We start from the raw sequence: 23,996 nt of genomic DNA, 5'->3' as shown, positions 1-23,996 counted from the left end.
TGGTTGAGAAATGTGGTAGTTTTTATTTTAATATGTTTATTGTTATTAAAAAAAATTTTTTTTCGGATTTTGTCTACTCTCTTTTAATACATCCCTAAGAAGGTCACCGATTACTTTTAGAGTCATGAGATACCGTAATTAGATTTTATAGGTGGCGTTATAACCTGCGCCTGAAGGAGGGTAAAGTGCATAAAATCACTCCGGTTGGGGGAAGCCCAAATTGTGACAAATTTTCCGACTTTTAAAAGAAAAACAAAAACAAATGATGAATTAGGCGAAAACATCTGCAAACCCAAAACCACACCCATAGTGACAAACCAAGGGGGAAAAAAAGCCAAAAAGACTTTTAAAACATCCAGAAATGGAAAACCTAAATTTGGTGCATGCAACAAAAAGTTGCAAAACACTGAAAACTCGACAGAAGAATAGGCGCAGGTGCAATAATGAATTGGGCCCGTAGTTTCGTAAACGAAAAGGAAGCCTGCAGAGACATGACCTCTTGGAAAAACCAAAAGTCAAATAATTGTACAGAGGACACACGTTGGCACCAAACTGTTACCCGGTAGGTTTGTACGGCCCTGACACATCCTAGGCACACTCATTAGTCAGTGGTCTATAAAAGGAACGAGACGTGAGATGATGCGGAGAAGAAGCAGAAATTGGTTGAGGATCTTGGATTGATCTAAACATGAAGATTGACGTCCTTCTAATCCTGATCTTCCATTGTTCAATGGAGTCCAGATTCGGAAACTCCGAAAAACTTTTCCATAGGAGGGATCACTCAGATATGGAGGCATCGAATCTCCAGCTAGCAGAGCTGGTCACAGATTTTGTCTCGGCACAGGTCAGTTCCACTAGTGGGGTTCCGGTCCGTGGCTCCTACTATGCTTTATCTGGGCTGCATTGCTCTAGTGAACCGGGTTTTTTTTGGAAGCAGCCATGTTTTTCTGATTCTGTACAACCCATTGAAAAACAACGTCAATTTTTTAAAACTTAGTTTTTGATAAATGTTCTGTGCTTAATTGTATTCCTTTACACATATGTTTTAGCAATATTTATCAAAATATGGCTGGACGGAGCCCGTCACGTGGGAAGAGTCGATAACTAAGGGTAACGAATACCTGCAAAACATTTATCCAACGCAAGAGTCAGCAGCAAATTCAGGGCAAAGGCCACCGGAGCCGAGAAAAAGTTCTTACTTCACTGAAGCGCTGAAAAAGTTTCAAAAGCTGAATAACTTACCAGTAACTGGAAGATTGGACGATGCCACCATTAATGCCATGAACAAGCCAAGATGTGGGGTGCCTGATAATCAGGTCCTGAAAAATAGCCAGGAAAAGCCAAATGTAACCGAAACTGTGAGCAAAACCAACTCAACGAAGAACATGAAGAAACAGGATGAGGGGACTCCAAAAAAACGCTCCAAGAGGTTCCTGGACCAGTTAATGTTCTCGGATAAGTATCGGAAAGAACAGGAAACGTCTCAGAATGCGGGCGGCAAAGCTTTCAGCAAGAAACTCCTAAAATGGCGCATGCTTGGCGAAGGATACAGCAACCAACTCTCCATTAGTGAGCAGAGATACGTCTACAGGCTAGCCTTCCGTATGTGGAGTGAGGTCATGCCCTTGGACTTTGCAGAAGACACTACATCACCTTTAGCACAAGTTGATATCAAGCTGGGCTTTGGACGAGGTAAGTGTCCATTTTTTCGCCACTTTTTTTCATGGAATCTTTTGCGTCATGACTGTTACCTTTTTGCCATGTCCTTGTATTATACTATTGTTTCCTTAATGTTATTTTATATAGATGGGCAGTGAAGACAATGACCCCCGTCCTCCAGAACCTTAAACCCACCTTATGCGCTCTGCTCTCAATCCCTTCCTAGAGGATGGCCTTAGATTTCCAACATGGTGACACTAATGGTGCTGTAAAGAACATTTTTCGGACACACTGTATGGCCCCATTCTCAGGAAGGATGTGGGTCTCAGCAATCGGGAAGTTACCCACTATCCTGTGGATACGGGGATAACGTCTAATGTTGGTACAAACCCTATAAGGAGTTAGTAAGTTGGTACCGTAAAGCTATAGCATTTGGGCGCAGTATGTTGTGTGTGCCAAGGCCATGTGTAGGTATGCACAGATTTTTTTTCCATTGCTCATTTGTTTCCTAAATGCAAAGTTAAGAAATTTTCCAAATAATCTCCATTATTTATTTTCAACCGTTTTGCTGCTGCAGAATGTAAGTCTTTTATGTAGCTGAGGGTCTGCAGAAATGTTATTGATCAATCAGCGCTCCTGTGCAGACCAAGGGAGAAACTATCGCAGGGAGGGTAGAGTAATCAGGAAGAAAGGGAAAAAGAGGCAGTAAGTGCAGGATAGAAGCTGTGCTGATATATGAAAGCAAGGAAAGACAGCAGCACCCTGGAATACTCACAGACCTCACATCCAACCTATATTACTGGGAGAGACTATCACAGGAAGAAAGCGCATGGAGAGACAGTAAGTGCAGGATAGAAGCTGTGCTGATATATGAAAGCAAGGAAAGACAGCAGCACCCTGGATACTCACAGACCTCACATCCAACCTATATTACTGGGAGAGACTATCACAGGAAGAAAGCGCATGGAGAGACAGTAAGTGCAGGATAGAAGCTGTGCTGATATATGAAAGCAAGGAAAGACAGCAGCACCCTGGATACTCACAGACCTCACATCCAACCTATATTACTGGGAGAGACTATCACAGGAAGAAAGGGAAGGAGAGGCAGTAAGTGCAGGATAGAAGCTGTGCTGATACATGAAAGCAAGTGAAGACAGCAACACCCTGGATTCTCACAGACCTCACATCCAACCTATATTACTAGGAGAGACAATCACAGGAAGAAAGCACATGGAGAGGCAGTAAGTGCAGGATAGAAGCTGTGCTGATACATGAAAGCAAGGGAAGACCGCAGCACCCTGGATACTCACAGACCTCACATCCAACCTATATTACTGGGAGAGACTATCAGGAAGAAAGCACATGGAGAGGCAGTAAGTGCAGGATAGAAGCTGTGCTGATACATGAAAGCAAGGGAAGACAGCAGCACCCTGGATACTCATGGACCTCACATCCAACCTATATAACTGGGAGAGACTATCACAGGAAGAAAGCGCATGGAGAGGCAGTATGTGCAGGATAGAAGCTGTGCTGATATATGAAAGCAAGGGAAGGAAGCAGCACCCTGGATACTCACAGACCTCACATCCAACCTATATTACCAGGAGAGACAATCACAGGAAGAAAGGGAAGGAGAGGCAGTAAGTGCAGGATAGAAGCTGTGCTGATACATGAAAGCAAGTGAAGACAGCAGCACCCTGGATACTCACAGACCTCACATCCAACCTATATTACTGGGAGAGACTATCACTGGAAGAAAGCACATGGAGAGGCAGTAAGTGCACTATAGAAGCTGTGCTGATACATGAAAGCAAGGGAAGGCAGCAGCACCCTGGATACTCACAGACCTCACATCCAGCCTATATTACTGGGAGAGACAATCACAGGAAGAAAGGGAAGGAGAGGCAGTAAGTGCAGGATAGAAGCTGTGCTGATATATGAAAGCAAGGGAAGACAGCAGCACCCTGGATACTCATGGACCTCACATCCAACCTATATTACTGGGAGAGACAATCACAGGAAGAAAGCGCATGGAGAGGCAGAAAGTGCAGGATAGAAGGAGTGCTGATACATGAAAGCAAGTGAAGACAGCAACACCCTGGATACCCACATACCTAATATCCAACCTATATTACTGGGAGAGACTATGCCATGTGAGAAAAATCTGAAACTTGCAAGCAAACTGCATATCAGGAGGGGGTCTGTTAATAAATGAAAATTGCAGATTGAAACTTTATTAACCACTGAAACTTTATTAACTAAGGTAAAATAATTACTATCATACATAAATATTTTTTCTCTTTAAGCATCAGCTGTTATGTGTGACAGTATCAAACAGCAGCAAAGGCTTTTCTCACAGTTGACATCGATATGTCATTAGGATGAGATTGGTGTGGGGTGGCATCTGGGACCCCCAAACTCAACAATGAGCAAGTCGGGGTGGACCACATTTGTCATGTTGAGTTCTATCAGTTGTATCAAAGTTCGGCGTTCATGAGAGGCGAGAGATAGACCCTCTTGAAGACCCTGGGAGGATCTGCACCACATCTGACCTCCACACCCCACAGCAGATATTACTGCGGTATTTTTTTTCTCCTCCAGACAAGATATTAAGTAACCTTAACCATAAAAGAAAGACAATGTTCCTAATTAGTGTTTTAGTCTCGTAAAACTCTTTATTTATTCTAAATCTTAACAGCTGAGAGCGAGCGCTCCGCAATATCTTATACTCCGAGAAGGCGGCTAATTAGAAAATTGTTTAATATGCAAATGTGTCATGATTATACTTTGCTATAATTTATTATGGATGTAATGAATATTAGAAAATGAAGCCGGGAGCGTTTTTTTTTTCCCATCTCCTTAATGATGAGTGGCCTGCAAAGGCTGTTGATAACCAATAATTTTAAGGTTTCGTTAATTTTGGGGGGATGCTTAGATTTCCATTAATTAGTCAAAGTGGAGAGATCAACTACAGTGAGTCTGTACCATGCTCGTGCATCAGACAGTTCATTGATTTTTATGGACAGCATGCAATACTTCATTTCTCCTGCGGAGGTGCTGTAGGGAAACAGAACACCTGCTGACAGGTTCGCTCACAGCTGATCGTTTGTGATCATTTCTTAGAGAGTGCTATAAATGGTTTATTTTTAAGGATTTATAGTCAGATTATTAACTTTTTATTCCTATATGACATGAGTTGAGGCCACTGCACACAGAATAGTCCAAAATGGTTCTAATAAAAACTATTGCCGGCCCCACAATAAAACACGCCCTCATACAGCTCCATTTATCGAAAAATGGAAAAGTTAGGGGTCTCCGAAAATAGTGACAAAACCCCCAATTTTTAATTTTTTTTTTACAAAGTTCAGATTTTTTTTATTTACTAAATTCTAAAAAAAAAAATTATGCAAGGTATTGCCGTAATCGTACTGACCTGGAGAATCATGTTACCAGCTCATCTTTACTGCACCATGAATTACGTAAACCCCCAAAAATGGTGAAAAGAGCAGAAAAATTAAAAAAAATTACTAAAGGGTTAGAAATGAACATGAACAGGTTTCTGACCTTACACAGAAGGGTCGCAGAGGCCGCCATTTTTATTAGTCGCCTGACTATATGTCTTTGATCCTGAAATATGCGCAGAATGTACGTGTTCGCCCAGATTCTGCTCATTTACCACAGTGTACTCGTTTATTTCACGCGCAGGGCGGCACTTGGGATGTTCCAAGACATTTGACGGCTCAGGCCAGGAGTTTGCACACGCCTGGTTTTTGGGTGACATCCATTTTGACGATGATGAACATTTTACCGCCCCGAGCAGCGATAACGGGATCAGTCTTCTCAAGGTAAGTGACATACTCAGATCTAGAGCTTAAGCTTGTAATATCCCTCTGTTGTTCCTCCTGGAAACAAATTAACACCTGGGTGTCACCGTTCCTGTTTTAAAAGGGTCGTACTTACCGCATGTTTTGATTAGAGAATACAAACCCTATTGTAAAGGGGAATAGTAAAAACCCAGCTGTTAATTTATTAATATATTTCCAGGAGGAATAACAGAGGGATATCAAGATACAGATTTACAAGGAAACAAGTAATATTCTATGTCAGGATAACCAACAGGTCCTTTTTAAAAATCGATCATACCATATAAAACATCGTATCGGCGTGGACCAGGACAGGAAGGAGAGTTACGCTGCTATTGATTTATTTACAACCCATGAAGAAATCAAAATGAGCATATACCCTATAGTAAGTAAACAGTAATAGTGCATATAAATAACATAGGTAGTAAACACTATTTTGATTAAAAAAAAAAAAAGGGGGAAAAGCCATCCAACCGCGACAAGGTGACCCAGTCGGGATGGTCCTAACCTGTCTCTAGTATTAACCTTACCATGTGTCAGCCGACTTCAATGTGAATAAGGGCAGAGCAGGACAGGAACTGCCTGTTCAGACACCAGTCCATGGGGAGCTATATAGATAAATGCCTAGCTCAGAAAGGGGAGCTACACCCCCGTTTGTACAAAGCCCAAGAAACTATAGCAAAACCAAACAAATGAGCCGGACTATTAGCTGGTAGATGTGTAAAGTGGAAGAGCACATTCACACTGGGACCATTTCACAGACACAACCCATGAAGAAAAAAAATGAGCATATACCCTATAGCTATAGCAAGTAAATAGTAAAGGTAAATGACATGGTACTAGGTAAACACTATTTAGATTTAAAAAAAAAGCCTTAAAGCCGTCCCACCGCGACAAGGTGACCCAATCGGGACAGTCTATTGATCTATTTAGTGCATAGAGGATTGTCTACACTGGATAGAATTGTATCAACTAGTGATGAGTGAGTGTGCTTGGGTAAGGTGCATTCACGGGGACTCGAACATATTTTTTGAGCACGACGAAGGCACTCGATTAGTACCCGAGCATGCTCAGATAACACCTTATCCGATCACTAGCATCAACCTCTCCTATGTGATGCAAGATCACCATTCATTGACAGCCAGCAGAGCTCCTGAATAAAAAAAAGGTGAAGAATTGGAAAGGTGTATTAAAGAAGTGCCTATAGATTTTCCTATAAGGTCTCTATTCAGATATGATGTTACCACTTTAGTATGTGAACCCCCTTTATCAGATGATTTTTTCCATTATCCGCCGTGTTGGTGGAATTGTTTCAGTTCCTTCTTGATAAGGTGACATTGCAGATAGATTTTCTTTATCCAGATGAAGCCCTCGCATGGACGCAGACAGGACGAGGCAGCGGGGTTGTCATGATCCGGTTGCGTGTATCAATGCACTAATTAAAGCCGCCCTCGTCGTCAGCTGTAACAAGGAAGCTCGGCGCTGATCGCTTCTCTCCTCCAATTAATAGGTTGCAGTTCATGAAATCGGCCATGTTCTCGGACTGTCTCACATCCACAGGACTGGATCAATAATGCAGCCCAATTATATCCCCCAGGAATCAGGCTTTGAATTGGACTGGTCTGACAGGAAAGCGATACAGACCCTGTACGGTAAGACTCGGCGGACGCTGATTATTTCCCGATCATTCGCAGGGGCACGGCGGCTCAAGTCGGTCCAGACTCCGATGTGCTTGGAACTTTTCCCAGAAAATGGGAAAGATGAAAAGATAAAGCACAAAAACGGTGACAAAACCTGCTTAGATCTATAGGGTATGTGCATTCTTGGGGCTTGCGTCAGAATCATGCCCCCCCTAAAATGGAATTTGGATGCATGCTCCCATAGACTATAATGGTGCTCTCTGTCGTGCACCATTTTCGGGCGTCTACACCCACTGGAGGCGGACACCTGAACGTATTAGACTGTGTTTAAGTGTCCTCCTCCAGTAGGCGTATATGCCCGAAAATGACGCACGGCACAGTGCACGTTTAGACGCAAGCCCCGACAGGACCCACGAACGTGGAGAAGCTCGCAATGTGAAAGCACCCTAATGGGCGAAGAAGGAAGGTTGGTTGGCTGCAGTTTACTGGATCTATATTGATAATGATAATGGCTGGTGTGGTAGAATTAAAAAAATCACCATGCCTAGAGCATGTTACAAAAAAATGGCACTAATAACAGCAGGGAATGGTATTATGACCTTGTTGGGGGCAGTGACCGGTCTACTAATGTCATATACAAAGGAAAAGCAGGATGTATGCGATAGGAGCAGTGTCATAAACTTGGTGATGAACCATGTAGCCAGTTAAAGATGACTGCAGAAGTTGATGAGTGTGATGACCTTGTTGGGGGCAGTGACCTGTCCACTAATTCCATTATATTGTGTAGAAGCGGGATATACAGTGGGTACAGAAAGTGTTCAGACCCCTTTAAATTTTTCACTCTGTTTCATTGCAGCCATTTGGTAAATTCAAAAAAGTTCATTTTTTTCTCATTAATGTACACTCTGCACCCCATCTTGAATGAAAAAAACAGAAATGTAGAATTTTTTGCAAATTTAATATAAAAGAAAAACTGAAATCTCACATGGTCATAAGTATTCAGCCCCTTTGCTCAGCATTGAGTAGAAGCACCTTTTGAGCTAGTACAGCCATGAGTCTTCTTGGGGATGATGCTACAAGTTTTTCACACCTGGATTTGGGGATCCTCGGCCATTCTTCCTTGCAGATCCTCTCCAGTTCCGTCAGGTTGGATGGTGAACGTTGGTGAACAGCCATTTTCAGGTCTTTCCAGAGATGCTCAATTGGGTTTAGGTCAGGGCCCTGGTTGAGCCAGTCAAGAATGGTCGCAGATATATTATTATTATTTTATTATTATACATTTTTATAGCACCATTTATTCCATGGCGCTTTACATGTGAATACGGGCAAATATAGACAAATACATTAAACATGAGCAAAAAACAAGGCACACGGGTACATAAGGAGGGAGGACCCTGCCCGCGAGGGCTCACAGTCTGCAGGGGATGGGTGATGATACACTAGGAGAGGGTAGAGCTGGTTGTTCGGCGGTTCAGTAGGTTCAGGATCACTGCAGGCTGTAGGCTTGTCGGAAGAGGTGAGTCTTCAAGTTCTATTAGAAGGTTTCTATGGTAGTCGAAAGTCTAATGTGTTGGGGTAGAGAGTTCCAGAGTATGGGGGAGGCACGGGAGAAGTCTTGGATGCGGTTGTGGGAAGAAGAGATAAGAGGGGAGTAGAGAAGGAGGTCTTGAGAGGATCGGAGGTTGCGTGTTGGTAGGTACCGGGAGATCATGTCACAGATGTGTGGAGGAGATAGGTTGTGGATGGCTTTGTAGGTCATTGTGAGGGTTTTGAACTGGAGTCTCTGGGCGATAGGAAGCCAGTGAAGGGCTTGACATAGGGGAGAGGCTGGGGAATAGCGGGGAGATAGGTAGATTAGTCAGGCAGTAGAGTGTAGGATGGATTGGAGTGGTGCCAGAGTGCTAGAGGGGAGGCCAGAGTGTAGGAGGTTGCAGTAGTCAAGGCAGGAGATGATAAGGGCGTGCACTAATGTTTTTGTGGTGTTGCGGTCAAGGAATGCGCGGATCCGGGAAATATTTTTGAGTTTGAGACAGCAGGAGGAGGCAAGGGCTTGGATATGTGGCTTGAAAGAGAGGGCAGAGTCGAGGATCACCCCGAGGCACCGGGCCTGTGGAACTAGGGAAAGTGAGCAGTCTTTGACATTGATGGATTGGTCTGGTGGAGGGGTAGAGTGAGATGGGGGAAAGATGATGAATTCTGTTTTGTCCATATTCAGTTTTAGAAAACGAGCAGAAGAGAAGGCTGAAAAAGCAGACTGACAGTGCGGGATTTTGGTAAGGAGATGAGGTCAGGTCCGAATGGGTAGATCTGCGTGTCATCGGCATAGAGATGGTACTTCATACCGTGGATTCTATGAGCTGTCCAAGGCCGAAGGTGTACATGGAGAAGAGTAGGGGTCCTAGAACAGAGCCTTAAGAAACACCGACTGACAAGGGGCGAAGTGAGGAGGTGGTGTGGGGGAGGGAGACACTGAATGTTCGGTCTGTCAGATATGACGAGATCCAGGATAGGGCCAAGTCTGTGATGCCAAGAGATGAGAGGATCTGTAGCAGAAGGGAGTGGTCCACAGTGTCAAAGGCAGAAGACAGGTCCAGGAGAAGGAGGACAGAGTAGTGTCGCTTGCTCCTGGCAGTTAGTAGGTCGTTGGTGACTTTAGTTAGGGCAGTTTCAGTTGAGTGATGGGGTCGGAAGCCAGATTGTAACCGATCAAAGAGGGAGCAATTGAAGAGGTGGGAGGACAGTTCAAGATGGACGTGTTGCTCCAGTAATTTGGAGGCATAAGGGAGAAGAGATATCGGGCGATAGCTAGACACAGAGGATGGGTCGAGGGAGGGCTTTTTGAGGATGCGTGTGATCTTGGCATGTTTGAAGGATGAAGGGAAGACACCCTTTGTGAGTGAGAGGTTGAAGAGGTGCATTAGGGTTAGGATGAAGACCGTGGAAAGGTTAGGGATGAGATGGGACTGGAGAGGGTCAAGCGTGCAGGTGGTGAGGTGTGATCTTGACAGGAGGGTGGAGAGCTGATCTTCTGTCATGGTGGAGAAGCAGGTTTTGGAAGAGCAGGGTTGAGCAGCTAAGAGGGGCATTGGGTGCTGTGGGCCAAAGCTTTCTCTGATCGTATGGATCTTCTGTTTAAATAAAGAGGCAAAGTCTTCAGCAGAAATGAGAGGGGAGGGAGTGGGTGCAGGAGGACGGAGTAGAGAATTGAAAGTGGTCAAAAGCTGTTTAAGGTTGTGAGACAGGGAGGATATGAGAGATGAGAAGTTTGTTTTGCCGCAGTGAGCGTGGACTTGAAGCTGGCAAGGGACTGCTTGTATGCAGTGAAGTGGTCAGCAGAGCGGGATCGCTTCCATCTCCCCTCAGCGGCCCTGGAGGCCCGTCTCAGATCTTTTGTCAGGCTGGTCAGCCAGGGCTGCCTGTTGATTGTACGAGTTTTGCTATGTGTGAGGGGGGCGGCCAAATCAAGTGTAGCTGTTATTGTGGTGATCTAAAAAGTGGCAGCAGCATCTGTGTCATGAAGGAAGGCTATGTTTGTAAGAGGGAGAAGGGACTCAGAGAGATTGTAAGTTGAGGTGTTTGAGATTTCTGCGAGGGTGAGTGAGTTTGTGGAGTGGGGGTTGCACACTAGGAGAGGAGAGGGAAGAGAATGTCAGTAGGTTGTGGTCAGACATGGGGAGGGGTGTGTTAATGAGATTAGTAAGGGAGCAGAGGCGGGTGAAGATGAGGTCCAGCGTGTGGCCATCTTTGTGAATGGCCTCAGAGGACCATTGAGTGAGGCCAAAGGAGGCAGTCAGTGATAAAATGTTAGAGGCAGCTGAGATGGAAGTGTCAATGGGGACATTGAAATCACCCATGATGATAGTGGGGATGTCAGCAGAGAGGAAATTAAGTAGCCAGGTGGTGAAGTGGTCAAGAAAGGTGGAGATGGCTAGTTCTGGTGGGCGGTAGATGGCAGCCAGCTGGAGGTTGGAGGGGGAATAGATGTGGATGGAGTGCACCTCAAACGAGGGAAGAGTAGCGGAGAGTGGTAGCGGGTTTGGAGTGAAGGAGCAGGTGTCGGACAGGAGCAAGCCAACCCCTCCACCATGTTGTTCTGTAGCCACTCCTTTGTTATTTTAGCTGTGTGCTTAGGATCATTGTCTTGTTGGAAGCTGAACCTTTGTCCATGTCTGAGGTCCAGAGCACTCTGGAAGAGGTTTTCATCCAGGATATCTCTGTACTTGGCTGCATTCATCTTTCCTTTTAATGACAACCAGTCGTCCTGTCCCTGCAGCTGAAAAACACCCCCATAGCATGATGCTGCCACCACCATGTTTCACTGTTGGGATTGTATTGGGCAGGTGATGAGCAGTGCCTGGTTTTCTCCACACATACCGCTTAGAATTATCACCAAAAAGGTCTATCTTTGTCTCATCAGACCAGGGAATCTTATTTCTCATAGTCTGGGAGTCCTTCATGTGTTTTTTTTTTTAGCAAACTCTATGAGGCTTTCATATGTCTTGCACGGAGGAGAAGCTTCTGAAGGGCCACTCTGCCATAAAGGCCTGACTGGTGGAGGGCACCAGTGATAGTTGTCTTTGTGGAACTTTCTCCCATCTCCCTACTGCATCTCTGGAGCTCAGCCACAGTGATCTTGGGGTTCTTCTTTACCTCTCTCACCAAGGTTCTTCTCCCACAATTGCTCAGTTTGGCTGGACGGCCAGGTTTAGGAAGTTTTCTGGTGGTCCCAAATTTCTTCCATTTAAGGATTATGGAGGCCACTGTGCCCTTAGGAACCTTGAGTACTGAATAAATTCTATTGTAACCTTGGCCAGATCTGTGCCTTGCCACAATTCTGTCTCTGAGCTCCTTGGCAAGTTCCTTTGACCTCATGATTCTCATTTGGTCTGACATGCACTGTGAGCTGTGAGGTCTTCTATAGACAGGTGTGCGCCTTTCCAAATCAAGTCCTATCAGTTTAATTACATACAGCTGGACTCCAATGAAGGAGTAGAACCATCTCAAGGAGAATCACAAGGAAATGGACAGCATGTGACTTATATATGAGTGTCTGAGCAAAGGGTCTGAGCAAAGGGTCTGAATACTTATGACCAAGTAATATTTCAGTTTTTCTTTTTTATTAAATTTGCAAAAATGTATACATTTATTTTTTTTCAGTTAAGATGGGGTGCAGAGTGTACATTAATGAGAAAAAAAAGAACTTTTATGAATTAACCAAATGGCTGCAATGAAACAGAGTGAAAAATTTAAAGGGGTCTGAAAACTTTATGTACCCACTGTACGTGTTAGGAGCAGTGTCAGAAAGTTGGTGATGAACAATGTAGCCAGTCAAATAAAAGGAATGATGAACGCAGAAGGAGATGAGTGTGATGACCTTGTTGGAGGTAGTGACTTGTCAACTAATGCCATTATATTATGCAGAAGTGGGATGTATGTGATAAGAGCAGTGTTATAAACTTGATGATAAACCATGTAGCTAGTCAAAGCAAAGGAATGATGATCACCAGAGATGAGTGTGATGACCTTGCTGGAGGCTGTGACCTTTCCTCTAATGTCGTTATATTAAGGAGAAGTGGTGACGTACCTAATAGTGTCAGTGTCATAAAGATGGTGAAGAACCATGTAGCCATTCAAATCAAATGAATGGTGACTACAGCAAAGGAATATAATGACCTTGTTGGGGACAGTGACCTGTCCATTAATTCCATTATATTGTGTAGAAGCAGGATGTGTTAGGAGCAGTGTGATAAGGTTGGTGATGAACAATGTAGCCAGTCAAGGTCAAAGGAATGATGACGGCAGCAGGAGGTAAGCGTGATGACCTTGATGGGGATAGTGACCTGTCAACTAATGCCATTATATTATGTAGAAGTGGGATCTATGTGATAGGAGCAGTGTCATAAGCTTGGTGATAAACCATGTAGCCAGTCAAATCAAAGGAATGATGACGGCAGCAGAAGAGGAGTGTTATGACCTTGTTGGGGGCAGTGACCTGTCTACTAATATCATTATCTGAAGTAGAATTTATGTGATAGGAGCAGTCTCATAAACATGGTGAGGAACCATTTAGTGGTCAAATCAAAGGAATAATGGCAGCAACAGGAGAGGAGTGTGATGACCTTGTTAGGGACAGTGACCTATCCATTTCAGCGATCAAATAAGGAAGGGCAGTGTTATCAAGGGCAGCACTGTATAATAGGCAGGAATAGATTAAGGAAGATAACTACAAATAGACACTAGAAGTATGCAGCATATTCCTACAGTACAGACTAATCGTGCTTTGTACTTACACTGAGCTCTAGAAATATTGCAGAAGATCGCAGAAGGCTGTAATCTCAGCAGGGATCACACAGTTTAGGTCTCGTGTGGGCAGCAGGAGATGCAGAATTGGGTTTATTAGTGAAATGAATATCTGGATATCCTCTTTGGTGTCAGATCAGCAAAAACACAGGGAGCGCGAGCATCTTATAACTTACTGTTTCTGCTGCACTGCACCTTGACAACGTCACAGCTCTAATTTTTAACATTTTTTTTTTTTGCATCGGTTGCAAATTCATGAAGATTAATCTGGCGCTTGACTCTGTGTCAAAATGTGGCTGCAATTACATGTGCACATTAAAGATTTATAGAAAAGCTATTTTTTTTGTCTTTAGCATGAAAAATGTTGTTTAATTAAGTTTGCACATGCATCTGACCCTCAACCCCCCTTATGAACGTCTGATGGCCTCTATAAACGGTGGTTGTATGGGGGGCTTGCTTGCAAATTTTTTTTTATGCTTGTTTTTTATTTCTCATCCATCATTCTTAATCAGGATATGCTGACTACCTGCAGCCACCACTAGAGGGGGCTCACTGCAGACTTATGTAATAAAGATGTAAGCAAAGAGCTCCCTCTGGTGGTGACTGCAGGTAGCTTGCATAAAAGAAAACAAAAAAAAAACACTTCAATGTCTGTACTGGTTTATGGAAATGAATCAGCGCTTAATTTTGAACCTAAAGATGACATGGTGATCCAAGATATTAGGCTAATATTAAATAAAAATAACACAGACATTCTGAAAACTCAGATGTTTGAATGTAAGGTTTCCATTCAATGACTGCCAGCTGTCACTGAAAGAAAACCTTCAGATGATGAATATCTCATCTGATGTTGTGATTATCACACAGAGGGACAGGGATCTTGATAGTGAAAGAATATAAAAAAATTGCATCATTTTCTGTTTTATTTGTAAAAACTGCACCACCGCTCTCATTTGTCCAGTAACTTCCATTTCTGCAGCCATCACTAAACTGCACCCAGAAATAGTGATGTCCTCGACAATTATTCCCGACGCTGCATATCCGTGCTCTGTATAACCCTCTTGTCTCGAGGTTTTGTTTTTTTTAATGTCTCTTTTTGCTGGCGTTCTGCCTCGGTTGTATTGTTTCCAAAAAATGACTGTCAAGCACTTCTGCCAGGCGGCGGCCGGGTGACTGTGCCCCGGGAGGAGAGCCCTGAACTGTGCACCAGTAAATTAGGACACTTGGTGTCTGGATGTTCTCACGTCTTCGTGTGACATTTTCATTTCTAGCCTCAGAGGGAAGGAAATGTATTTTAAATATCATTTAACCTAGAGAATGAGAAATTCCATGATTTCTGCGCCAAAGTGCCCTGTGGGCAACACAATGATAAGGATTCCGCACTACAGGTCTCTTCCCCAGATTCATACAATGAGCAGGTAATGGCTTTTATTAGGGACGGCTGGCTGAGCGTCACTGATTAAGGGCAGCAGGCAGTGGTGGGGTCCGACGGACCCCGATGCAAGATTTGATATACCGTATATATGTCCTCCATCCTGGTGTAAAGGTCCATTAACCTGAGCCACATCCTGGTAATATGTCCCTTATCTTTGTATATGCCCCAGATCCCGGGCTTCATCCTGGTATATATAACCCACGATCCTGGTAATATGTCCATTATCATGGTATATATGTCCCTTATCCTGGGCCCCATCTTGGTGTATACATCCCCTATCCTGGAATATGTTCCTTACCCTGGACCCCATCCTGGTATGTATGTATGTGTGTATATATATATATATATATATATATATATATATATATATATATATATATATACATATACATATATATATCTCCCATCCTAGTATCATGTCCATTATCATGGTATATGTCCCTTACCCAGGGCCCCATCCTAGTAATATGTCCCTAACCTTGGTACAATCCAGGTATATGAAGTATATTTCCCACCCTGGAACTATGTCCCTTACCCTGGGCCCCATCCTGTTATATGTCTCCCATTCTGCCTCTGTTCGTTAATGCATATAAAAAAATAAACAATCATACTCGCCTCCCATCCGCTCCCCCAATGCGTGACATCTTCTGAAGCAGGCAGCATGCAAGCGATAGGAGCGCAAGATGTCACTGCTATACTCCCCCCCCAGTCACTTGCATGTCCATGTCACCTGCTGGCCCCTGACTGGCAGGCCGCATGTATTGTCGCACATGGACCCGACAGGTCTGTGCATTGCAAAACACTTCAACTGGATGTACGTCAAAGCATGAAGATTTTGCTGATGTCAGTGGGTCCCCGAAGGGCCTCGTCGCGATCTCTGCGACCCAACGTCATTACACCCATGGCAGCATGAGTATCTACCATGGTACTTGAAAGTTTGTGTGCCTTTCAGAATTTTCCATATTTCTGCATAAATTTGACCTAACACTGCATCACATTTCCACACAAGTCCTAAAAGTAGGACTTGGCGGCCCCCTGGACCTGGGCGTGATCATCACGAGAGCCCTGGTGCCTGCGGGCCGCATGGAAGCAGCCTTAGGGGCCGCGTGTTTGAGACCCCAGGTTTAGACAGTGTCGCTTCATATCAGGATTTACCCGCTTGGGCAAGGTCAGAGGAACCAATCAGCTATTTGTTCTGAAAACGTCCAGGACGAATAACAGAGGAATGGCCCAAAAGAAAGTTCTAATGAAAGGTGTTCCAGGATTCTTATGTTAATATTTCCTGACCTATCGGGAGAGATACAGGTCCTCTCCTCCGCTGCCCCGGCGCACAACTGTGAGCCGTATTTCTATATTACCGCACCTATACAGGAATATCACTGTTGATTTGTAGCCTAAAAAAATACATGATATAAAATAACACAGAAAAATTGCAAAACAAGGGACTAGAAATCTATGTGGATGAATATAAAGCAACGGTGCCACTTCTGATCTAAGTCTGGGGAAGTAAATGTGCTAGAATCAGCCAGGATGGCGCAAAGGTAATTTCTTCCCATATAAAATGCAGCCAGATTCATTTTCCCTTAAAAAAAAATCTGTTGAATACACATAATAACAAAAGAGAAATAATCTCCGGGAGAGTAACCTTAATCAAAGTATCATGCATACAAATAAAAATATAAGAAGCTAATAAAAGCGGCATGAAAATGCCAATAAAAGCGGTAAGGTAATATCCCTGGCTGCAGGTGAGTAATAATGATGTAAATGCAGAGATATGGAGGCTGCTGGAGGGCGGTAATTCACTGGAGAATAACATGGCGCATGGGACGAGGCAGCGCCGACGTGACGGCAATTTACTTCTACAATGAAATCTCATTTAAAGGGCAGGCGCTTCCCGAGTAAAAATCATTTCCGTCTCTATTTGGCCTGTGCTTCTGATTTAACGGGAACTTGTTATCTGCTTTCTCTGCACTGCTGAAAACCTCTTTGGCAGCCCTTTAACCAGGCGTCTCAATGTGCCCTCATATCACTACCACCGCGCGACAAACTGTAGAAAGATTGACTTTATCCTTGTCCGACGCGATCTTTAGATTATGGATGAGTGGTCCAACGGGCTAACCCAGGCCATCCTGCGCACCTCCTGCCATCGGGTATCATAGCCCTTTTACCTGTGGCTGATCTGTCTCTATGGCTTGTGCTATCGCCATTAATCTAAACCCTGGCGCATGTGCCATGCCTTTTGGCTAATTTCCGTAACCTCAGGTTTATAGATAGATGCCGATGATGTTGAGAAAGGGGCTTCAACATAAGGCTGGCAGGAGATGGCCATGAAGGTCTGGGCCGCCCAATGGATAATTGAAAGCTTTCTAGAAGGCTAGAGAAGGGGCATCAGAATTTTAGTACAGGAGTACCTGATGACAGCTTTCTGGTAAAGCCTACCATAAGTTTGAGACATGTCCAAAGTTTCATCAGAGGTGTTGGGCACCAAGACACCACCAATCTGTAAAACAAAGACGAAGAGATGCCAAGATCTCCTCCGAGACACAAGACGAACGCAAAAGAAATTCTTGTTGGGACAATTCAGGATCGCTCTTGCACCTTTCTTGGTCTAGTTTTGCTCCTATTTTTTAGTTTGAGCCATATTTCTTACATTTGCGTAATTTTTTTTAACTCGTTTTTTTTTAGATGTTTGTTTTTTTTGTAATGTTTTCCCTTGTGAGCGAGGTTTAGGTTTTCCAGACAGTATCACCTGATTCACCATTTGAAACTTATCAAAAAGCTGCACACCTTTTGGGCAAATGTATTCCACCACTCCCCACCCCACCATGTAGTGATTTTATGAACGGCAGTTTTTTTTTTTGCACAATTTTTTGAGACAGTTTCCTAAACGCGACAAAAAATAAAGACCATGTTTTACTTTGTGCAATATTTACAAACTGCGTGAAGCCTTTTTGAAGAATTTGGCACAAAAATCAACAATGAATACAACTAGGCATAAAAGAAAAGTGACCAAAAAAAAAAGTCTGTCTTAAGTGACATAAGAGAGAAGTGCTCAGTCGAGTGCCTCTGCTTCGATTTTAGTTTTTTCATCAACGGGATATCAGCACTGGGATCCACCGATCAAATTTTATGATATGTCTCTGTAACATGTCAAAACTATGTAAAAGAGGAAATATCCTTGAAGGGAAAACTAGGTGGACACTACTGTATGGCAGTATCCAACTACCTCTACGACAAAACCGGAGGTTCGGTACCTGTCTGATCTTCAGTAATCCGGCAGTGGCCACTAAACAATTTTTCATCATTTTCGACCAGGGCTCAACTGGGGATCTCATTAATTATGGCCACTGTATATTAGTAAGAGCGAAGAGCCGCTGCAAAGAGTGGCTCAATCTTCGGTTGGCTCTACATGCCCTCATATAAGCTGCCATGTGGCCGCACAAATCTTTGGTGATCAATTTATATCCACGGTTGGTTGTCCATATGGACATTTTCTTTAGACATGTGGTGCATGCTTCTTCTCACAGTACACGTTGTCCATTACAGGATCATGTGAAGGACCTTTCGACGCAGTATTTGATTTTGTAAGAAAGGAGAGAAACCAATATGGAAAGATTGCTGGGTGGTACAACACTTACTTCTTCAGGAATGGCTGGTACTGGATGTACGAGAACAGGAATAATAGGACACGCTATGGAGATCCCATTGCTATTGCATCCGGCTGGCAAGGAATTCCTGTAGAGAACATCGATGCCTTTGTTCATGTTTGGACCTGGACCAAGGACATCTACTACTTCTTCAAAGGTACATAGATAGATAGATTGAAAGAATGGACGTCCAAGTTGTTGAGAAAGTTAGACACTCTTACCGAGTGGCTTCTTATTCCGGTTTATAGAAAGGGGTCCTGAGCCTCAGCCCATTCTGCTTCCCAATAGGGCAGATAGGTTGATTGTCTAGGACAATTTCTTTAAAAGACATTTCCTTGTTTTAACATAGATGTCCTTACTGTACCCATCACTGGTGATTCCGACAATCAGCAGAAGGATTTCACCATGTCAGGGTATCGCAGTGATTAAAATACCCCTTCGTAATGCTAACCCTTGGGGGTTTTCAGGTTTTAACATTGCTGGCCATTCCTAAATGCTCTTTTTCTCCCATACTCCCATCTACACAACAATAATGGCCTATCCTAAGCATTAAGATTTTCCATCCCGAAAGCCAATTTTGACTCCAGGAGATGCTGCAAAATCTGCAAGCTCTTCGATAATGGGTTTATGATTTTGGAGCTTCTCGCGATCTACCATATTGCTGGCCCAACCGCTTCCTCCATACTCCATCAAAGGTCTCCAATGACCGGTGTCTTCCCATGACATGTCCAAAATAAGACAAAACTTCAGCCTGGTCTCGTGTTCTCAAAGTGGAAGGTTTGTTCTTCCTTGTATCAAGAGTCATTTTAGGATCCACCATTAATACATTTGTGAGGCATCCATTCTTTTCTAAGGCGGAGTGCTCCTCCTAATGAATTGATGTTAGGATTTGCCCCATGAACAATGATCTGAGACTAGTATTGAAGGATGACTTATATAAATATATACATTATGATCAGGTATAGGAACATCAAGAGATAAGCAGTGCTAGGTGTGAATTAGGATAGGAATCATGAATCCCAGATACACAGACCAGACACATCACACAGGTGTCGTGGGATTTGTCATCGCTCCTCTGGGGAATTCTCTGCAATTAATGTCTCCCCTACATTTACAGGAACGCTCTACTGGAGGTACGATAGTGAAAACGACAAAGCCTTCTCTGAAGACACTGAGGGGAAGTCCTACCCCAGGCTCATTTCTCAAGGTTTTCCTGGAATTCCCAGTCCAATCAACACTGCCTACTTTGACAGGAGGACACAGAGCATTCACTTCTTTAAAGACTCCCAGGTGAGAGAAAACAGTTCTCATACTTACTGTATTTTTACAGGTTCCAGACCTAAAATAGTTAACTATTTTCCTAGATATACCTTGGTCTAGTATTACAGCACAGCCACATTCATTCCATTAATGCAGAACTACCACCAACCTATGGCCCCTTCAACTTCCGATTCCAATGCTAGATACAGATAAAAGCTGTAGACCAGAGGTGTCAAACTGCATTCCTCGAGGGCCGCCAACAGGTCATGTTTTCAGGATTTCCTTGTATTGCACAGGTGATAATTTAATCACCTGCACAGAATGATTCCAGCACCTTGTGGAATGCTAAGGAAATCCTGAAAACATGACCTGTTGGCGGCCCTTGAGGAATGCAGTTTGACACCTCTGCTGTAGACAAAATACTCGTTCAGTTGGTTATTTCTCCCAACCCATACCTATATCAACACTTGGCTTAGATCCAATTAAGTCACAGTCCATTCTGCCTGAGAAAACCCCCAAAATGGACAGGATTGCGTTTTTACTAGCATAGTTTGAATCACACAAAGAGATAACCAAAGTGATGGCAAATATGAACCTAATGAGTCCTTTAAAGGTGATATGTTGTTTGTTATCAATATGTAATTTTTTATCTGGCATAAATGCTGTTTGTTCTCCTGAAGCCGACACAGTTTTTCTTTTGTTCCTGCACTCCTCCGTTCCCGAGATATGGCCGTATCTAATCTGTATTTAAATCTAGTCTTTTTTGTGAACTGTGTGTGGTCCTCAAGAAGACGCCCACAGAAGAGTTCAGGATCACGCCCACTTAGCTAACAAAACAAAAATGTACATACAAGGAAGAAGGGGCCATATCTCAAGAATGGAGAGTCACAGGAACAAAAGAAAAACAACATCGGATTCAGGAGAACAGCGGCATTAACACAGGGTAAAATATATATTTATGGTAAAATATATATATTTATGGCAAGTGAAACAACCTAAAGGGCCACATTTTGAAGATAGGAGTGCTGTATACGATTTTAGTTAATCAACTGATTCAATGAGCATTGTTCCTATTTGTGTATACAAGATGAAAATTGGTGCTGGGTGACATCCTGGCAGATCTCTACGCATCTCCTTACACACAGTCATTAAGACTTGGCACTGCACCAGCTCCTGTCTTGAGGATGTGCACTTTGCAATAAGCATGCAATATAATAATTATGGGTATCTAACGCTGCCTGGAGTGTACAGCGGGCAAGTCTGTGCCAGGTACTTGGGTTCTGACATTTAGCTATATTGTTTTGTTCTCATAAAGTGAGTTTTAGTAACCAAAGGCTTATTTAGTTGCACTTCATAACTCCTTGAGTGGCATATATTTAGTAGCAATGGTGTCTCATGCAAACAGAAATTGGAATTTATTAACGGTGCAGCCTCCTTATAAATTTGGGGGCATTATGCTGTGTCATAATGTTAGAAAATGACATTTTTGCTGCTGCATGTAAATATGTAGGATTTATTTTGGCTAAAGCCAGAAAATTAGTCTAAAAGCTGTTGACCGAGCCTCTTCCGGTAAGCCTTACCAACTTTTGTCAGGTGTGGCAAAAAGGGAAGTCTTTTTACACAAGTTCTCAAAAACGAAGAGATGTTTAATTCTAACAAACATGCAATCTCTGCTTGTGTTTCGGCTATTGAACAGCCATGAGACATGCAGCCGCGGGGGCTCAAATATCATCTTCGGCGTGCTCAAAACATCTCTGTTAACACATGAACATGCTCAGTTAACACCTTATCTCTTGCTTAAAAAACACAAAACGTGACTTGCCGCATAGACTATAATGAGCAGGTCTTCTAAGCCGTGAAAAATATGGATAGAATACGCATGTGAAAATCTCAGAATAGCCAGTTTTTCCTGAGACTGTAGATACTTTCTTCCCTCTCCGTGGTGTGATCTATTGTGTACAGTATGGAAAGGGAGGACAGTATCTACAGTCTCAGGGAAAACCAGCTGTAGATAGGAAGGAAGGCACAACTGCATCAGGAAAACTCAGTCATCAAATCCAACCTATATAACCGGGAAGGATCCAGAAGACGAAAAAAAAGTCTGAGACAAGGAGGTTGTAAACTACATGTCAGGTGGTCTAGAAAAAAAAAAAAAAAAAAAAGAAGGAAGGAAAATGGCAGACTGAAACTGTGACTTTTTTTTAACTAAAGATAATGAATATATGTAAAAAGCATCCACAGTCTTTCGTTTTTGACTTTGTGGGAAATTCTGTATACATTTAACCACTTGCTGAATGGATTGCATTTTACTAAAATTTAATAGGATAGAATGCGTGAATAATACATTTTATTTGTAGGTCTTTGCCTTTGATGTGAACAAAAACCTTGTGGTTCCAACCTTTCCAAAGAAAATTGAGGACGTTTTTCCTGCCATTGTTCGAAACAACCATCCCCGGACTAATGTGGACGCGGCCTATTACTCCTACAGCCACGCGTGCCTGTTCCTATTCAAAGGGAAGCATTTCTGGAGAGTAGTCAGTGACCAAGACAGGCGGACAAATCCTTCTCTGCCCCTCAATGGGTTGTTCCCTCAGCAAATCATTGCTGAGCAGTGGTTTGATATATGTAACGTACACTCATCCTTATTAAAATTGTGACCCTCACAAATACCTGGATGAGAAAGGGATATAACTCATGTTTGTATCTAGACCTTCACAACACCCCCCAACCTCCCAAAAATGTCCCAGCAATTTTTAAACTACTTATGTTCTTTGCACACAATATGGCGGACACAGTTTACTATGACAGAATGAACCGATATTAGTGCAAAATTTCAGAAATGGCCTCTGGATGAGGTTATCTGTATTCTGGCGGCGAGTTCATGGCATATATATTACGTTTGTGCTCTGGATCCAGGTTATATGACAACAGGGAGGAACGTCTTCTCTAGCTTGCACAGACACAGCCGGTCCCTATGGCCGTTACGTTATTCCTTTTGTAAGACAAAAAAAGTCTTTTATGGTTTTGCGGTTTGTCCACGTCACATGTTAAAATTATTTATTTTCTACATAAAATGTTATAATCTAATGTTATATTTATTAATAAAGTCAAATATGTGATCCCTGGGAAGTTTTCTGTGTCACCACAAGCCATCTAAAGCCATGTTCCTTCCGCTGCAGTGCCCGAGACAGTTCAAAAAACACCCACATATAGTGGGCACATGTAGTACCACATTGTGAGAACGGACCCTCCGTGTATTGGCCTTCAATCTATACGACAAGTGCTGCACTAAATCACCACACGGCCCGGGAGACAGGGTCCACACTAAGGCAACACACGGCCCAGGGGGACAAGGGTCCACACTAAGGCACCACATGGCCCAGGGGGACAGGGTCCACACTAAGGCACCACACGGCCCAGGGGGGCATGGGCTGCACTAAGGCAACACACGGCCCAGGGGGACAAGGGTCCACACTAAGGCACCACACGGCCCGAGGGACACGGTCCACACTAAGGCACCACCACACGGCTCGGGGGGACACGGTCCACACTAAGGCACCACACGCCCCAGGGGACACCACACAGTCCAGGGGACACGGTCCACACTAAGGCACCACCACACGGCTCGGGGGGATACGGGCCGCACTAAGGCACCACACGGCCCGGGAGACAGGGTCCACACTAAGGCACCACATGGCCCAGGGGGACACGGGCTGCACTAAGGCAACACACGGCCCAGGGGGACAGGGTCCACACTAAGGCACAACACGGCCCAGGGGGACACGGGCTGCACTAAGGCACCACACAGCCCAGGGGGACAGGGTCCACACTAAGGCACCACACGGCCCAGGGGGACACGGGCTGCACTAAGGCACAACACGGCCCAGGGGGACACGGGCTGCACTAAGGCACCACACAGCCCAGGGGGACAGGGTCCACACTAGGGCACCACACGGCCCAGGGGGACACGGGCTGCACTAAGGCACCACACGGCCCAGGGGGACACGAGCTGCACTAAGGCAACACACGGCCCAGGGGGACAAGGGTCCACACTAAGGCACCACACAGCCCAGTGGGACAGGGTCCACACTAAGACACCACACGGCCCAGGGGGACACGGGCTGCACCAAGGCACCACACAGCCCAGGGGGACAGGGTCCACACTAAGGCACCACACGGCCCAGGGGGACAC

General features: G+C 44.1%; 1 protein-coding gene across 1 annotated transcript; it reads left to right on the top strand.

Moving 5' to 3' along the window:
- The first annotated feature begins 688 nt into the window (after window positions 1-688).
- Window positions 689-22,923, top strand: MMP21 (matrix metallopeptidase 21). The gene is made up of 7 exons (XM_077255969.1): window positions 689-844; window positions 1,050-1,692; window positions 5,365-5,504; window positions 7,033-7,174; window positions 18,444-18,701; window positions 19,662-19,834; window positions 22,162-22,923. The coding sequence occupies exons 1-7, from the start codon at window positions 689-691 to the stop codon at window positions 22,459-22,461; spliced, it is 1,812 nt and encodes a 603-aa protein (XP_077112084.1). The 3' UTR covers window positions 22,462-22,923.
- The last annotated feature ends 1,073 nt before the right edge of the window (window positions 22,924-23,996 follow it).

Source organism: Ranitomeya variabilis, chromosome 4 (assembly GCF_051348905.1).
Source record: "Ranitomeya variabilis isolate aRanVar5 chromosome 4, aRanVar5.hap1, whole genome shotgun sequence".
In the NCBI taxonomy this organism is placed as follows: Eukaryota; Metazoa; Chordata; class Amphibia; order Anura; family Dendrobatidae; genus Ranitomeya; species Ranitomeya variabilis.
This window is presented reverse-complemented; position numbering and strand designations above follow the sequence as displayed.

Excerpts from the sequence above, each read along its gene's own strand:
- MMP21 (XM_077255969.1), top strand. The coding sequence starts at position 689 with ATGAAGATTGACGTCCTTCTAATCCTGATCTTCCATTGTTCAATGGAG. Across the intron at positions 5,505-7,032 it reads ACGGGATCAGTCTTCTCAAG|GTTGCAGTTCATGAAATCGG; the intron begins GTAAGTGACATA and ends TCCAATTAATAG. Across the intron at positions 18,702-19,661 it reads CATCTACTACTTCTTCAAAG|GAACGCTCTACTGGAGGTAC; the intron begins GTACATAGATAG and ends CTACATTTACAG.